Source organism: Aotus nancymaae, unplaced genomic scaffold, assembly GCF_030222135.1.
Source record: "Aotus nancymaae isolate 86718 unplaced genomic scaffold, 86718_ANA_hifiasm-v0.15.2.pri h1tg000076l, whole genome shotgun sequence".
NCBI lineage: Eukaryota > Metazoa > Chordata > Mammalia > Primates > Aotidae > Aotus > Aotus nancymaae.
In genome coordinates, this window is record NW_026988491.1 from 6,551,127 (window position 1) to 6,568,215 (window position 17,089).

The window sequence follows — 17,089 nt, forward strand, 5'->3', positions numbered from 1 at the left end:
TCATATCTCCTCTTCATGGACAGGTATTTTTTATCCCTAATTTATAGAGGTAGAAACAGAGATTGAGAAGTTAGGTAATTGCCCAAGGCTAGATAGCAAGTTGACCCTTGGCCAAAACCCCAGTCCTGTGGCTTCCAGATCACACTGCTTTTTGCTGTACCCTCCTCCCATTTTCCTCCTGTATTCATTGTTTGGTTTTTTTTTTTGAGAGAGAGTTTTGCTCTTTTGAAGTTTCACTGGAGTTTCACTTCACTCCAGGATGGAGTTGTTTTTTTTTTTTTCAAATGTTCTTTTATTTCCATAGGTTATTAGGGAACAGGTGGTGTTTGGTTACATGAGTAAGTTTTTTTTTTTTTTTTTTTAATTTCTTTTCTATGAGTAAGTTCTTTTGGTGTACCTATCATCCAAGCTGTATACACTGTACCCATATTTATTACTTTTTTATGAACATTTTTACTTGTAATGTTTGGTCATCAGAATTGTGAACTCGTTCTGAAAATTCTCATTGGACTGTTTTTTTTCCATATTGACACAAATCAAAAGAAGTGAAGTTTTTGCATATTATGAAATAACAAATTATAGGTAGAATTTCCATACAGTATGTTTTCAGGGAAAAAAACTGCTTGATTTTTTTATTTGGTGAGGGTTCCGTTTTCTAAAGTGAGGGATAAAATGAGAAACAACAATATTTAAATGAGTATGTAAATGTAGATATATATTTAAACATACACAAAGATAAGTATATTTGTAAAGCTGGTCATTTATTATCCGCCTGGTCTTTCCTATTATCTATACTTGCCAAACTCTTTAAGCACCTGCTGTTATACCTGCCCTAGTGGGTTTTCCTGTGGGATAAATCTATTACTCACAAGCTAGTTGAAGTTTGGGTTGGTAGAAGAAATTAGAAAGCTAGGAGTTCTTGTTTGTTATTTTTTATGGCCTTAGTATGTTAATCACTCTCTCTCTCTCTCTTTCTCTCCCTTCCTCTCTCTCCCCGTCCTCTTAGGTCAGCACATGTGCCTATATCACCCAGAAGGTGGAGTTTGCTGGCATCAGGTAGGTATCACATCACTCTTTCCTATTCTGTGCAGTAACTGTGCTACATAAAAGAATTGAGGCATATAGATGTCTATATAGTAAAATGCGTAAAAGTATAAAATGTTAGGTTGTTGTAGCTCAAACAAACAACAAAATGCACGATAGTAGCTTGAGGCTTAATGGAAGAAGTTACTGAAGCCACCTGGCCTTCTGTAAAAAAGGAAGTAGAAAAAAAAAAGGAGATAGAGACTCATAATTTTAGAACTGGAAAAACCCTAGATGAACATGTTGAATCATACCTTCTCATTTTAATTAGGAAATGGACTTAGACACATAAAATGACTGGCACATTAGTTACCTTTTTAACTATACTACTGTACTCTTTATTAAAACTATTTCTATATTTTAGTTTGTGAATAAAGGGACTTTTTGAAATCCCCTTTAGAAAAGTGGCTGGGTGTGTGGCTCATGCTTGTAATCCCAACACTTTGGGATGCAGAGGTGGTTAGATTATTGCTTTAGCCCAGAAGTTCAAGACCAGCCTGGGCAACATACTGAGACTGTTTCTACAAAAAAATACAAAAATTAGCTGGGTATAGTAGCATGCACCTTGTAGTCCAGCTACTCGGGAGGCTGAGAGGTGGGAGGACCACTTGAGCCCGGCAGGTAGAGAGGCTGCAGTGAGTTGGGATCACACCACTGTACTCCAGCCTGGGTGACAGAGCAAGACCCTGCCTGAAAAAAAAAATCAGAAGGTATTTCAGGCACAGGGGCTCGCACCTGTAATCCCAGCACTTTGAGAGGCCAAGGTGGACAGAGTGTCCTTGAGCCCCAGGAGTTCAAGACTAGCCTGGGCTACATGATGACTAGTGTCTACAAAAAAAAAAAAAAAAAAAAAAAAAAAACAGAACAGGCATGGTGGCGTGTCACTGTAGTCCCAGCTACTCAGGAGGCTGAGGTGGGAGGATCACCTGAGCCCTGGGAGGTCGAGGCTGCAGTAAGACATGATCATGCCACTGCACTCCAGCCTGGGTGACAGAAGGAGACTGTCTCAAAAAAAAAAAAAAAAAAGTACACCATACACATAATTAGCATTCAAATAGTTTAGAGAGGTATCTCATGAAATATACATTCTTCTCCCCAGAAACAACCTGTATGTTTCCTGAAATTTACTGTGTATACACAATCTTATTTATGTTTTGTTAACTCACTTGTGGTGATCCTAAGATTGATCAGTGGGGTCACATGGTGCAGTGTAGTCCATTATTATAAAGCTCCCCATCAACTTTTCTTTTTTGGGGTTTTTGGTTTTTTTTGAGATGGAGTCTCACACTGTTGCCCAGGCTGGAATGCAGTGGTGCAATCTTGGCTCACTGCTACTTCTGCCTCCCGGTTCAAGCAGTGCTTCTGCCTTGGCCTCCTGAGTAGCTAGGACCATAGGTGCACACCACCACCATGCCCAGCTAATTTTTGTATATTTAGTAGAGATGGATTTCACCATATTGGCAGGCTGGTCTTGAACTGCTGACCTTGTGATCTACCCGCCTTGTCCTCCCAAAGTGTTGGGATTATAGGCATGAGCCATCTCATCCAGCCTATCTGGTTTAATTTTCAAAACAGCTCTGTAAGGTGTAGGCTTCATTGTCTATTTTTTTGTTTGTTTGTTTTTTGAGACAGTCTCACTCTGTTGCCCAGACTGGAGTGCAGTGGTTTGATCAGAGCTCACTACAGCCTTGACCTCCGAGGCCCAAGTGATCCTCCTACCTCAGCCTCCTGGGTAGCTGGAACTACAGGCATGTGCCACCGTACCTGCTTAATTTTTTGTATGTTTTGTAGAGACAGAGTCTCACTATGTTGCCCAGGCTGGTCTCAAACTCCTGGGCTCAAGTGATCTGCTAACCTTGGCTTTCCAAAGTGCTGCAATTATAGGTATGAGTCACCATGTCTGGCCCATTGTCTCATTTTTAAAGATAATGCTACTGAACCTCATGAGTTACTATGGCCATTCACCTAGTAAGTGATACTCAGCTGGGATTTCTGCCTAGACCGGTTTCTCTCCAGGCTGGTCAGGTCTGAAAACCATGCTTTTCTACCATACTATCCACTTCTTTTTTATTTTTATTTTTTGAGACAGAGTTTCACTTTTGTTGTCCAGGCTGGAGTGCAGTGGCGCGATCTTGGCTCATTGCAACCTCTGCCTCCCGGGTTCAAGTGATACTCCTGGCTTAGCTTCCCGAGTAGTTAGGATTATAGGCACCCACCACCATGCCTGTTTAATTTTTAGCATTTTTAGTAGAAATGGGGGTTCTACCATATTAGCCAAGCTGGTCTTGAACTCCTGACATAGTGATCTAGCTGCCTTGGCCTTCAAAAGTGCTGGGATTACAGGCATGAGCCACCGCACCTGGCCTTGTACTATCCACTTCTTGCCCTTAAAAATGCATGGAGAAAAATACATCAATCCCAAAAAATGTAATGCCAAGTTGCCATTTAATTTTTTTTTTTTTGAGATGAAGTCTCACTCTGTTGCCCAAGCTGGAATGCAATGGCGTGATCTCAGCTCAGTGCAACTTCCGCCTCCTGGGTTCAAACAGTTTTCCTGCCTCAGCCTCCCTAAGTAACTGGGACTACAGGTGCATGTCACCATGCCCAGCTAATTTTTGTATTTTTAGTAGAGACAGGGTTTCGCCATGTTGGCCAGGCTGGTCTTGAGCTCATGACCTCAGGTGATCCACCCACCTTGGCCTCTCAAAGTTCTAGGATTACAGGCATGAGTCACTGCACCTGGCCCTAATTTCTTTCTTTCTTTCTTTTTTTTTTTTAAAGCAGAGTGGTTTCCATTGAATAGGGACCCTGAACCTTTTTTATGCCTTCAGTCTGCTTGTGTGTTTTTTTTTTTTGAGATGGAGTCTTGCTCTGTCACCAGGCTGGAGTGCAGTGGCACAATCTCGGCTCACTGCAACCTCCACCTCCTGGGTTCAAGCGATTCTTCTGCCTTAGTCTCCCGAGTAGCTGGGACCACAGGTGCATGCCACCACGCCCAGCTAATTTTTTTTTGTATTTTTATTAGAGATGGGGTTTCACCATGTTGTCCAGGATGATCTTGATCTCTTGACCTCATGATCCGCCCACCTCGGCCTTCCAAAGTGCTGGGTTTACAGATGTGAGCCACTGCGCCCGGCCGTCTGCTTGTGTTCTAATCCTGATAAGAAGATGGACTTTTGTCTCTATTGAAATTCATTGTATAAAACCTAGGATTAGCAAAATTGCTCATTAGTACTTCTTAACTTTTTATGTAACTTAGACCCTACTGAGATTCGACCAAAGCTATAGTTTCTCTGCCCAGAAAAATTTGCATCATTTCAAAGGGTTCATCTGGCCCACAAGCCCTTCTTTAGACATATATGTGGACTCCCAGATTAAGAGCTCCTGTTCATGTTCAGTATAACATGAGAGTTCTTTATATTGGACAGTCTGTTCATAGAGTGCTTTTTGGAAATCTGTAACCAGTCAGGTCATTTGAGTATAAATAGCAGAGCCACCTGAAGTTGCCCCTATTTCTTTTTTTTTTTTTTTTTTTTTTTGAGACGGAGTTTCACTCTTATTACCCAGGCTGGAGTGCAATGGCGCGATCTCGGCTCACCACAACCTCCGCCTCCCGGGTTCAGGCAATTCTCCCGCCTCAGCCTCCTGAGTAGCTGGGATTACAGGCACGCACCACCGTGCCCAGCTAATTTTTTGTATTTTTAGTAGAGATGGGGTTTCACCATGTTGACCAGGATAGTCTCGATCTCTTGACCTCGTGATCCGCCCGCCTCGGCCTCCCAAAGTGCTGGGATTACAGGCGTGAGCCACCGTGCCCGGCCCAGTTGCCCCTATTTCTTTTTGGTTTGTTTTATTTTTATATTTTGAGATGGAGTCTCACTCTGTTGCTCAGGCTCGGCTTGCTACAGCCGCCGCCTCCTGGGTTCAAGCGATTCTCCTGCCTCAGCCTCCTGAGTAGTTGGAACTATAGGCATATGCCACCATACCTGGCTAAAATTTACATTTTTAATAGAGATGGAGTTTGACCATGTTGGCCAGACTGGTCTTGAAATCCTGACCTCAGGTGGTTTGCCTGTATCGGCTTCCCAAAGTTCTGGGATTACAGGCATGAGCTACCGTACCAGGCATGTCTTGGTTTCATGTAAGACTTGTAATAACTTTGTATGTATCTTTTCAGAGCACAAGCTGGTGAGCTGTGGGTCAAGAATGAAAAGGTTATGTGTGGTTACATCAGTGAAGATACCAGGGTAAGATTAATAAAATGCTTTTTTGGTTTTATCTCCCCATACCATTATGGCTAAGTCTTAAAATCAAAAATAAAACAAGGGTGGGTGGGAAGCCAAATTGGGCAGATTGCTTTATCCCAGAAGTTCAAGACCAGCCTGGGCAACATGGAGAGACCTGTCGGTATAAAAATTAGCCAGGCATGGTGATGGGTGCCTCTATTTCCAGCTACTCAGGAAGCTGAGGTGGGAGGATTACTTGAGCCCAGGAGTTCGAAGCTGCAGTGGATTGTGATTGCATTACTGCACTCCAGCCTAGGCAACAGAGCAAGACCCTGTCTCAAAAACAAAACGAAACAAAAACCACAAAGAAACAAGCAAAAATCTGATAAACTCTTGACTGCTACTGTTTGCCCACATGGAACTCGTAATATTATCAAGGTCTGCTGAAACTAATGTTACGGTTGGATGTCTCCAGTTTGGAGTTGATCTTCATTTTCTTCTAAAGGAGTCTGTTTAATGTCAGAGAGAGAGAGTATCTGGCCTGCAGAATGCCATGCCCACTCATACATAGCAAAAGTTAAGGCCAGTGGAAGATCCCATCATAAATATGAAGAGACACCTTTGCCAATGAAAGTTAACCGTGTTGGTAAAACTTTATATCTCCTGTTCCTCATTCCCATCTCCATGCCTTCCCTGAGAGCAGAGGTTTTCAAGCAGGGGAGATTTTGCTTCCTTCAGGGGTCTTTTGACAATGTCTAAAGACATACTTGGTTGTCACAACTGAGGGGTTGTGCCATTGGCATCTAGCAAGAATCCTGCTAAACATGCTACATGTCCAGAGCAGGCCTCTAGAACAAAGAGTTATCTGGCCCAAAATGTTAATATGTTGTGGGAGTTGTCTTGTGCACTGTGGGATGTTTAGCCGCATCCCTGGCCTCTACTCACTAGATGCCAGTGTCGCCGACCACCCTTCACCCTACAAGTCTACACGTCATGACAGCCAGGAATTTCTCCAGACATTGCCAAATGTCCCCTGAGGGGCAAAATCACCCTTGGTTGATGTAAGGCTGGCGTCCTCGCGGAGAGTTCGGACACGCCCCCTTCCCTTGCCGGGAGCTCGGACACACCTCCTCCCCCCTACCCCCCCGGGAGCCCAGGAAAAAAGCCCCATCAGGACCTACCTGATACCATTTTGTCCCATCTAGGCCCCACTCCCTACCTACCATTTTGTCCTATCCAGGCCCCACTCTGTGCCTGTCATTTTGTCCTATCTAGGCCCCACCCCGTGCCTGCCATTTTGTCTTCCTGCCTACTATTTTGTCCTATCTGGGCCCCACTCCCTGCCTACTATTTTGTCCTATCTGGGCCCCACTCCCCTCCATTTTGTTCCATCCGGGTTCCACTCCCCTCCATTTTGTCCCACTCACCTTGGGCACAGCCAATCAAACGCCTCCACTCCCTATAAAACCCTGTGCCTGAGAGGAGTCTGCGTGACTTCTCTGGCCCCTCCTGTCGGACCGCAGAACCTCACCCGGGAGCCTGAATAAATTCCCTTGCATTGGATTATTTTCGTGCTGGCCTCAGTTTCTTCATTTTATCCTTGGCGAGAACAGACCTTACAGTTGAGACCCGTTGTGCCCTTAGAGGGAACCACTCTATGAACTTTATTTTTATAATTTCTTAATGTTTACATAGGCTGTATTTACATTATGTGTAAAAATATGTATGTTTGTGCGTGTGCATATACACATGACCCAATTAATTGCCAGAGTACTCACCATTATCGTGCCTTTGCTTTCCTGCAAAGGTACCTGAAAGGTGAAATTTAGCTAGTTTATAAATGTGGGGGTGAAGAGTGTTCTAGGCAGAGGAAACAATTTTTAGAAGCCAGTGTGGTGGAAGTATTGCAGACAGGTAGGAGAACAATGTTGTTGAGGAGATAGGCAGGTTCCAGCTAGTCCATGCAGGGTCTTCAAGGTGGTTGGAACCAGCTTAGAGTTATTCTAAGGAGAATTAGAATCCATTGATGGGTTTTAAGTTGGGGAGTGATACTTGAACTATGTTTTTATTTATATTTATTTATTATTTCGTTTTTGAGATGCAGTCTTGCTCTGTTGCCAGACTGGAGTGCAGTGGTGTGATCTTGGCTCACTGCAACCTCCACCTCCTAGATTCAAGCGATTCTCCTGCCTCTACCTCCTTAGTAGCTGGGACTACAGGCACACGCTACATACCCAGCTAATTTTTGTATTTACTTATTTATTTTTTTTGAGATGACGTCTCGCTCTGTCTTCCAGGCTGGAGTGCAATGGCATGATCTTGGCTCACTGCAACCTCTACCTCCCTGGTTCAAACAATTCACCTGCCTCAGCCTCCCGAATAGCTGGGATGACAGGCGCACGCCACCACGCCTGGCTAATTTTTTTGTATTTTTAGTAGAGACGGGGTTTCACCATGTTGGCCAGACAGGTCTAGATCTCCTGACCTCAGGCAATCCGCCTGCTTCAGCCTCCCAAAGTGCTGGGATTATAAGCATCAGCCCCTGTGCCCAGCCTAATTTTTGTATTTTTAGTAGAGATGGGGTTTCACCATTTTGGCCAGGATGTTCTCAATCTCTTGACCTCGTGATCTGTCCACCTTGGCCTCCCAAAATGCTGGGATTACAGGCTTGAGCCACTGCACCTGGCTGAATTATGCTTTTAAAAGATCACTACTCATTTCAGTTGGGTTTTGTTGAATAAAACCCCCAAAATCACAGTGCCTGTAGTGGCCAAAGGTCAACTTTTCTCTCTCATGTAAAGAAATTCATGGGTATGTAATTCATGATTGATATGATAACGTCACTATTGTTGGTGATTTAGGGCTCCTTGTGTCTTCTTATTCTGTTATCCTCAGGGTAGGTCTTCCATGATCCACCTAGAACTGCTATAATCACATCCATATTCCAGGCAGAAGATAGAGGAAGGGAAGAGAGATGAGAGAGGTGTACCTTCCCACCAAGTTAGCTTCCTTTATGGACACAACACTTCCATTTAAATCTTACTGTCCACATTTTAGTCACTTATAGTTGCTAAGGAGGCTGGGAAGGTTTGTCTTTTGGTTGGGTCTCTTTCTTCCCACAATAGAATCAGAAGAAGGGAAGAATGGATAGGCATTTAGCATTGAGTGCTGCAGCCCTTCTGGCTCTGTTGTACAGAGTTGTTTCCAGGGGTAAGAGTAAAAAGCAAATAAATGAGTTAGAGGGTCTACAAGAAAATGGTTGTGTGGACTAAGGTGAGAGCTATAACAATGGAAGGATGTGGGTAGGTATGAGACACATTTCTGGATAGGGTCCACAGAACTTGCTCATAGATTGGATGTGAGGAGTGAAGCAAAGAGAAGGACTGAACAGCTAGGTAGATGGTGGTGCCATTTATGAATAAAATGGGTGGTAAGACAGGGAAGAAGCAGGTTGGGGGATTAGGAAGCTCCATTTTGGAGAAGCCTGTTGGACATCTGAGTGGAGGAATCAGGGGAGGCAGTTGAGTCTGGAGTCTCTTGTATCACTTTTCCCATGTGTTGTCCCCCACTGTCCCCCAGTGTCCTAGCCACGCAAACCACTCATTGTTCCCCAACATGCCATCTTCTCTCTTGCCACTATGTCTTTGCACATGCTGCCCTCTCTATCATGGGGTGCCTAGTCCCTCTCTTTACCCTTCACAAGCCACTCATCTAGATCTCAACTCTGGTCTCAGGCTTCTCTGCTTCTGGAAAGCCTTTCTGGTATACCAGGCTGGAAGTACCTCCATGGCTTCCACTGGAGGTGCTTCCAGCCTGGTGGATCTGTACACTCATTAGTAGTTCCCACACTGCGGTGGATATGGTTGCTTGTGTGCCTTGTCGCTGGACTATAAGTACCCTCAGAGCGAGGACTGCATCTTTTACCTTTATATACCAAGGTTCTCTGTCATGTCTCTTGGCACCTAGTAGTCTCTCAAATGTTTGTGGAGTGAAATTTTAGACAGACTCCCCTGCCTCAAGGATTCATCATCTGATTAGAGAAATAAGACTTTCAGGTTTTCTATTTAATGAATTAATTATTTTTGAGATGGGGATCTTGCTGTGTTACCTAGGGCTCCTTCCTGGGCTCTAGCAGTCCTGTTTCAGTATCTGGAATTACGGGCACAAGCCACCACACCCATCAAAAAAGCGTAATTTTATTTATTTAGTTAGTTAGTTTTTGAGACAAAATCTCACTCTGTTGCCCAGCCTGGAGTGCAGTGGCATGATCTCGGCTCACTGCAACCTCTGCCTCCCAAGTTGAAGCGATTCACCGGCCTCAGTCTCCGATTAGGTGGGATTACAGGTGCCCGCCACCATGCCTGGCTGATTTTTGTATTTTTAGTAGAGACGAGTTTCACTGTGTTAATCAGGCTGGTCTCAAACTCCTGACCTCAGGTGATTGACCTACCTAAACCTCCCAAAGTGCTGGGATTACAGACGTGAGCCTGGTGGCTGGCCAGGAGCTTCAGTCTTTAAGGAACAGGTCTCTGATAAACTAAAGGAGTGTTACAGATCTGCATTTAAATACATTCCCTCTAAACTTCTTTAGAGCCTTGTGGAAGAAAGGCTCTGTGGCATAGCACACAGGGCCAGAAAGCCATTTATGCTTTTCCTTGAGGCAGTCTGAGTATAGGGGAAGTACGATGTGAATTATAATTTATTAGACTGGCAGCTTGTTATCTGGCACATCTTAGTCCAAGTTCTGTGCCTGTAATGAGATTTCCATAACTTTTCCCGGTAGATCTGCCCTTTCTCCTGCATTTCTTGTGTGAACCTTCATAGAACCCTTGTATATGTTCTAATGTTTTGCATATTTTTATCTTGTACTGTAAGCTCCTAGAGGGCAGGGACCAGATCTTATCCTCATTGTCTCTGAAACAGGGCTCAGAGTAAGAGCTCAGTAACTATTCATATGAAACAAAGAATGCTTGGAAGAAGCTTGCTTTTAGAAGTCCCAAGTCATGGCCCTGAGCTGTGGCTTGTGCTTGTAATCCCAACACTTTGGGAGGGAGAGGTGGGAGGACTGCTTGAGCCCAGGAGTTTGAAACCACTCAGGGCAACGTAGGAAGACCCCATCTCTACAAAAAAAAAAAAAAAATTGTGGCCTGGTGGTCCATTCTCATAGTCCCAGCTACTTGGGAGGCTGAAGTGGGAGGGTAGTGTAAGCTTGGGAGCTTGAGGTTGCAGTGAGCATGATTGTGCCACTGCACTTCGGCCTGGGCAGCAAGAGTGAGATCCTGTCTCAAAAAAAAAGAAAAAAAGAAGTCCAACATCGCAAGATTCTTTTATCATTGCTTTAAAGAAAAATTGTGGTTAAAAACCCCATCATAAAATTTACCATCTTAACCATTTTTAAGTGTATAGTTCAGTAGTGTTAAGAGCATTTATACTGTTGTGAAGCAGATCTTCACAACTTTTTCATCTTGTAGAACTGAAACTCTGTACGTCATTGCTTTTTAATACAATTGTGTTTTTGTTTATTTCAGGTGGTGTTTCGTTCTACGTCAGCTATGGTTTACATATTTATTCAGATGAGCTGTGAAATGTGGGATTTTGATATTTATGGTACTGTTCTTATGTGCTGATTGTAACTGCTATGGGGAGAATTTTCTCGAACTGCAAATGCTAATTCATGAATGCCCAGGGTACCCCACAGCATCTTCTAACAAACTTTATCACTGTGAGAATAATCATATTTGGAGTTAGATTATACTCTTGTCCTGAATATACACTGCTTTTTTCAATAATCAAACCTTTTTTCAAACTTGCATTTTACCTTGAAGCCACAGCCTCTTAGTAGTGAGGCAGATATTAAATTTGGCTTCAAAAAATAAATAAACTTGGCTTTATAGAAAGTTGAGAATGAAGCCGAGCATGGTGTCTCACGCCTGTAATCCCAGCACTTTGGGAGGCCAAGGCGGGAGGATTGCCTGAGATCAGGAGTTTGAGAGCAGTGTGGTCAACATGGTGAAACCCTGTCTCTGCTAAAAATAGAAAAAATTAGCCGGGTATGGTGGCGGGCACCTGTAATCTCAGCTACTCTGGAGGCTGAGACTGGAGAATCACTTGAACCCGGGAGGCGGAGGTTGCAGTGAGCCAAGATTGCGCCACTACACTCTAGCCTGGGCAATAAGAGTGAAACTCCGTCTCAAAAAAAAAAAAAAAGTTGAGAATGAAACCACTTTGTACATCTGGCTTTTATGATCTTGTTTTAAAATGTGCAAAACAGGCCGGGTGCAGTGGCTCACGCCTGTAATCCTAGCACTTTGGAAGGCCAAAACGGGCAAATCACCTAAGCTCTGGAGTTCGAGACCAGCCTGGCCAACATGGCAAAACCCGATCTCGGGCCGGGCGCGGTGGCTTATGCCTATAATCCCAGCACTTTGGGAGGCCGAGGCGGGTGGATCACGAGGTCAAGAGATCAAGACCATCCTGGTCAACAAGGTGAAACCCCGTCTCTACTAAAAATACAAAAATTAGCTGGGCATGGTGGCGCGCGCCTGTAGTCCCAGCTACTCGGGAGGCTGAGGCAGGAGAATTGCTTGAATCCAGGAGGCGGAGGTTGCGGTGAGCCGAGATTGCACCATTGCACTCCAGCCTGGGTAACAAGAGTGAAACTCTGTCTCAAAAAGAAAAAAAACAAAAAACCGTCTCTACTAAACATACAAAAATTAGCTGGGCATGGTTGCAGGCACCTGTACTCCTAACTTCTCAGGAGGTTGAGGCAGGAGAATGCTTGAACCCAGGAAATACAGGTTGCAGTGAGCTGAGATCGTGCCACTGCACTCCAGCCTGGGTGACAGAAGTTGACTCCATCTCAAAAAAAAAAAAAAAAGGGTGTTCAAAACACACCTTATTATTGGTCCCCTTTCTTAGAGAAGGAATTGCTTGGAGAAGAATTTACTTAGAGAAGAAATTGCAAGCAAAAAATAAAGATTGTCCTTATCCTCTTTTCATTTTTTTTTTTTTTAGGGGATTTGTATTTTGAGAAAGCTGTGAATGGTTTCCTTGCTGATCTATTTACCAAGTGGAAGGTATGTTTTTCTTACACACTAAGTCTGATTGTGTAAACATTACTCAATACAGATTTTTTAAATGCACTCTTTTTGTTAAGTTGCCCTAAATTGAGCTATCCTAGCTAAAACCCAGACTTCAGATTTAAATTACCCTAATCTCAATTTATGAGAATTTATGAAAAGCACACAGCTAACATCACACTAAATGGTAAAACACTGAAAACTTTCCCTCAAGATCAGTAACAAGATAAGTATGCTTGCTTTTGCTGCTGGTATTCAACATTATACTAGAAGTTCTAGACAGACCACCTAGGTAAGCAAAAGAAATAAAAGGCATCCAAATTGAAAAAGAAGTAGAACTATGTCTATTCACAGATGATATGATCCTAAATGTAGAAAATCCTCAAAAATCCACAAAATAAGTATTAGAGCTAATACATTTAGCAAAGTTTCAGGATACATAGTCAATATACAAAATCAATTGTGTTTCTGTATACCAGCAATAAAAACCTGAAAAAAATAAAATACTTAGAATACTTTATCCCTGGAGCTGTAAGACTGGTACACTAAAATCTGTAAGACACTGTGAAAGAAGTTAATGAAGACCTAAGTAAATAGTAAGATAACCTGTGTTTACAGATGGAAAGACTTAATATTGTGGCAATATTTCCCAAAGCAAATCCCAGTTTGTTTTTTTTTTTTTTTTGCAGAAATAGTAATGCTGATTCTACAATTCATGTGGAATTGCAAGGGATCCTGACTAGCCAAAACAATCTTGTAAAAGGAGAACAAAGTTGGAAGACTCTTACTTCCTAATTTCAAAACTTAATAAAACCCACAATCATCAGAATAGTGTGATATTGGCATAAGGATAGATATATAGATCAATGGAATATAATTGAAATTCACCTGTACATCTATGGTCAGTTGATTTTAGACAAGGGCATCAAGTTCATTTAATGAGGGAAAGAATATTCTTTTCAACAAATTGTTCTGAAACAACTGAATATCCATGTGGAAAAGAATGAATTTGGACCCTTACCTCAGATCATATGTGAAATGTAACCAAAATGAATCAAAGACTTAAATATAAGTGCCATAATCGGCTGGGCGCAGTGGCTCACACCTATAATCCCAGCACTTTGGGGGCTGAGGTGGGCAGATTAGTTGAGGTCAGATCAGGAGTTTGAGACCAGCCTGGCCAACATGATGAAACCCTGTCTCTACTAAAAATAAAAAAATTAGCTGGGCATGGTGGTGGGTGCCTGTAATCCCCTTAGGAGGCTGAGACAGGAGAATTGCTTGAACCTGGGAGGCGGAGGTTGCAGTGAGCCAAGATTATGCCACTGCACTCTAGCCTGGGAAACAGAGTGAGACTCCATTTAAAAAAAAGAAAAAAGTAAAATTATAAAACTGAACCAGGTGTGTGGTGGCTCATGGGAGGCCGAGGTGGGTGGATTGCTTGAGCCCGGGAATTTTAGACCAGCCCCAGCAATATGGCAAACATTCTCTCCACAAAAAATATAAAAACTTAGCTGGGTGTGGTGGCCAAAAAAAAAAAAAAAAAAAAAGAATTTTCTGTTTCCTTGTTTTAAATAAAATAAAACTTTTTAAAAATAAGGAAACTCCAGCCTGTGGCCCAGGCTGGAGTGCAGTGGTGCAATCTCAGTTCACTGCAACCTTTGACTCCCCACTTCAAGCAATTCTTCTGCCTCAACCTGCTGAGTAGCAGGGATTACAGGTGCCCACTACTACACTCAGCTAATTTTTTGCATTTTTACTGGAGACAGGGTTTTACCATGTTGACCAGGCTGGTCTCGAACTCCTGACCTCAGGCGATCTGCCTACTTTGGCCTCCCAAAGCACTGGGATTACAGGCGTGAGCCACTACACCCAGACTAAAAAGTTTTATAATTTTTATTTATTTTCTTATTTACTTATTAATTAATTATAGAAGTGGGGTTTTAGTACATTGGCCAGGCTGGTCTCAAACTCCTGACCTCAGGTGATCTGCCTCGGCTTTCCAAAGTGCTAGGATTACAGGCGTGAGCCAACGTGCCTGGCCTTTTTTTTTTTTTTTTTTTTGAGACAGGGTCTCACCATCACCCAGGCTAGAGTGCAATGGAGTGATCATAGCTCACTGCAGCTTTGACTTCCTGGGCTCCAACGATCTTCCTGCCTTAGCCTGAGTAGCTGGGACTACAGGTGTTTGCTACCACACCTGGCTAATTTTTTAAAAATTTTTATAGAGATGGAATTTTGCCAGGTTGCCCAGGCTGGTTTCAAACTTCTGAGCTCAAGCAGTCACCCACCTTGGCCTCCCAAATTGCTAGGATTACAGATGGAACCACCACGCCTGGCTAGGAAATTCATATGACCTCGAATTTGGCAGTGGTTTCTTAGATATAACACCAAAAGCACAACATCCAAAGTAAAAGCAGATGAATCAGACTTCAAAATTAAAAACCTCTGTGCATCAACGGACATTATCAAAAAAGTGAAGGGGCCAGACGTGTTGGCTCACACCTTTAATCCCAGCCTTTTGGGAGGCTGGAGGTAGGAGAATCGCATGAAGCCAAAAGTTCAAGAGTAGCCCAGGCAATGAAATGAAACCCTGTCTCTACAAAAATAAAAATAGAAAAAATATAGCTGGCTGTATTGGCAAATGCCTGTAGTCCCAATTACTCAAGAGGCTGAAGCTAGAGGATCCCTTGAGCAAAGAAATTTGAGGTTACAGTATAATTGTACCACTGCACTCCAACCTGGGTGACAGGACAGTGAGACCTTGTCTCTTAAGAAACAAAACAAAACAAACAAAAAGAAACCCTACAGAATCAGAGAAAATATTTGCAAATTATCTTCTGATAAAAGTCTATTATCCAGAAAATATGTAGAACTTCTCTAACTCAAGAACGAAAAGAAAAAAAAAACCTTAGTTGACAAATGGGCAAAGGCTGTCCCATTCTCCATGATGTGATTATTTCACATTACATGCCTGTATCAAAACATCTCATGTACCCCATGGTTAGAAACACCTAGTATGTACCCATAAAAATTAAAAAATAATTAATTAAATAAAAAAATAAAATGAAAACAAATGGGCAAAGGACTTGAATAGACTTTTTTTTTTTAAATTTTACTTTAAGTTCTGGGGTACATGTGCATTTCTTTAAAGAATATATATAAATGGCCAAAAAGTACATGAAAAGTTGCTGAAGATTATTAGTCATTAGGAAAAATGCAAACTAATACCACAGTGAAATGCCACTTCATACCCACTAGGATGACTGTATTTTTTATTTTTGAGACAGGGTCTTGCCATGTTGCCCAGGCTAGAGTGCAGTGGCACAATCATAGCTCACTGCAGCCTTGATCACCTGGGTTCAAGCCATCCTCCCTCCTCACCCTCCTGGGTAGTTAGGACTACAGGCATGTGCCACTATGCCTGGCTACTTTTTAAAAAATTTTTTGAGATGAGGTCTCACTATGTTATCTAGGCTGATCTCGAACTTCTGAGCTTAAGTGATCTTCCCACCTTGGCCTCCTAATGTACTGAGATTACAGGCATAAACTACAGTGCCTAGCCCATATTATTATTATTTTTTTTTTTGAGACGGAGTCTTGGTCTATTGCCCAGACTGATGGTGCGATCTCAATCTTGGCTCACTGCAACCTCCACCTCCCAGGTTTAAGCAATTCTTGTGCCTCAGCCTGCCAAGTAGCCTGGATTACAGGTGTGCGCCACCCTACCCTGCTAGTTTTTGTATTTTTAGTAGAGATGGGATTTACCATGTTGGCGATGCTGGTCTCGAACTCCTGGCCTCAGTTATTTGCCCACGTTGGCCTTCCAGAGTGCTGGATTGATTACAAGTCTAGCCCATATTCTTGACAGCATTATTCATATTAGCTAAAAAGTAGGACAACACAAATGACAAATGTCTGTCAACTAAAGTATGGATAAATAAAATGTATATTGATACAAAGAGTATTATTTTGCCATAAAGAGGAATGAAGTACAACATATGCTACAGCATAGATGAATCTTGAACACATGCTAAATGAGAGAGGCTAGACATAGTGGATCAAATATAAATTATAAGATTTTATTTACGGCCGGGTGCGGTGGCTCAAGCCTGTAATCCCAGCACTTTGGGAGGCCGAGGCGGGTGGATCACGAGGTCGAGAGATCGAGACCATCCTGGTCAACATTGTGAAACCCCGTCTCTACTAATACAAAAAAATTAGCTGGGCATGGTGGTGCGTGCCTGTAATCCCAGCTACTCAGGAGGCTGAGGCAGGAGAATTGCCTGAACCCAGGAGGCGGAGGTTGCGGTGAGCCGAGATCGCGCCATTGCACTCCAGCCTGGGTAACAAGAGCGAGACTCCGTCTCAAAAAAAAAAAAAAAAAAAAAAAAAAAAAAAGATTTTATTTATATGAAATATCCAGAATAGGTAAATATATAGAGATTAGTGGTTGCCAGGGACTGAGGGTAGGGAGTGACTGTTTAATCAGTTTGGGATTTCCTGGTGGGGTGATGAAAATGTTTTGAATCTAAATAATGGTGATAGTTATATAACATTTGAATGTATTAAATGTTACAATGGTAATATTTATATTGTATATATTTTGTCAGAGTTAAAAAATTATTTCATTAAATTATATCACCTTGATTTCACATGAAAACATTTTGAAGAAAAAGTATTTGAAGTTACATTATGTAG

The 17,089-nt window shown here is 42.6% G+C and overlaps 1 protein-coding gene across 16 annotated transcripts in view; it reads left to right on the forward strand.

Annotated features, from left to right (window-relative positions):
- Positions 1 to 17,089, forward strand: part of DEPDC5 (DEP domain containing 5, GATOR1 subcomplex subunit) — a 153,180-nt gene that overhangs the window by 12,578 nt on the left and 123,513 nt on the right. For all 16 annotated transcript variants that reach the window (XM_064367924.1, XM_064367927.1, XM_064367930.1 and 13 more), the window contains exons 7-10: positions 1,007 to 1,056; positions 5,261 to 5,330; positions 10,838 to 10,916; positions 12,324 to 12,385. In XM_064367924.1, coding sequence (XP_064223994.1) covers positions 1,007 to 1,056; positions 5,261 to 5,330; positions 10,838 to 10,916; positions 12,324 to 12,385 — 261 coding nt within the window. The remainder of the gene's footprint in view (positions 1 to 1,006; positions 1,057 to 5,260; positions 5,331 to 10,837; positions 10,917 to 12,323; positions 12,386 to 17,089) is intronic.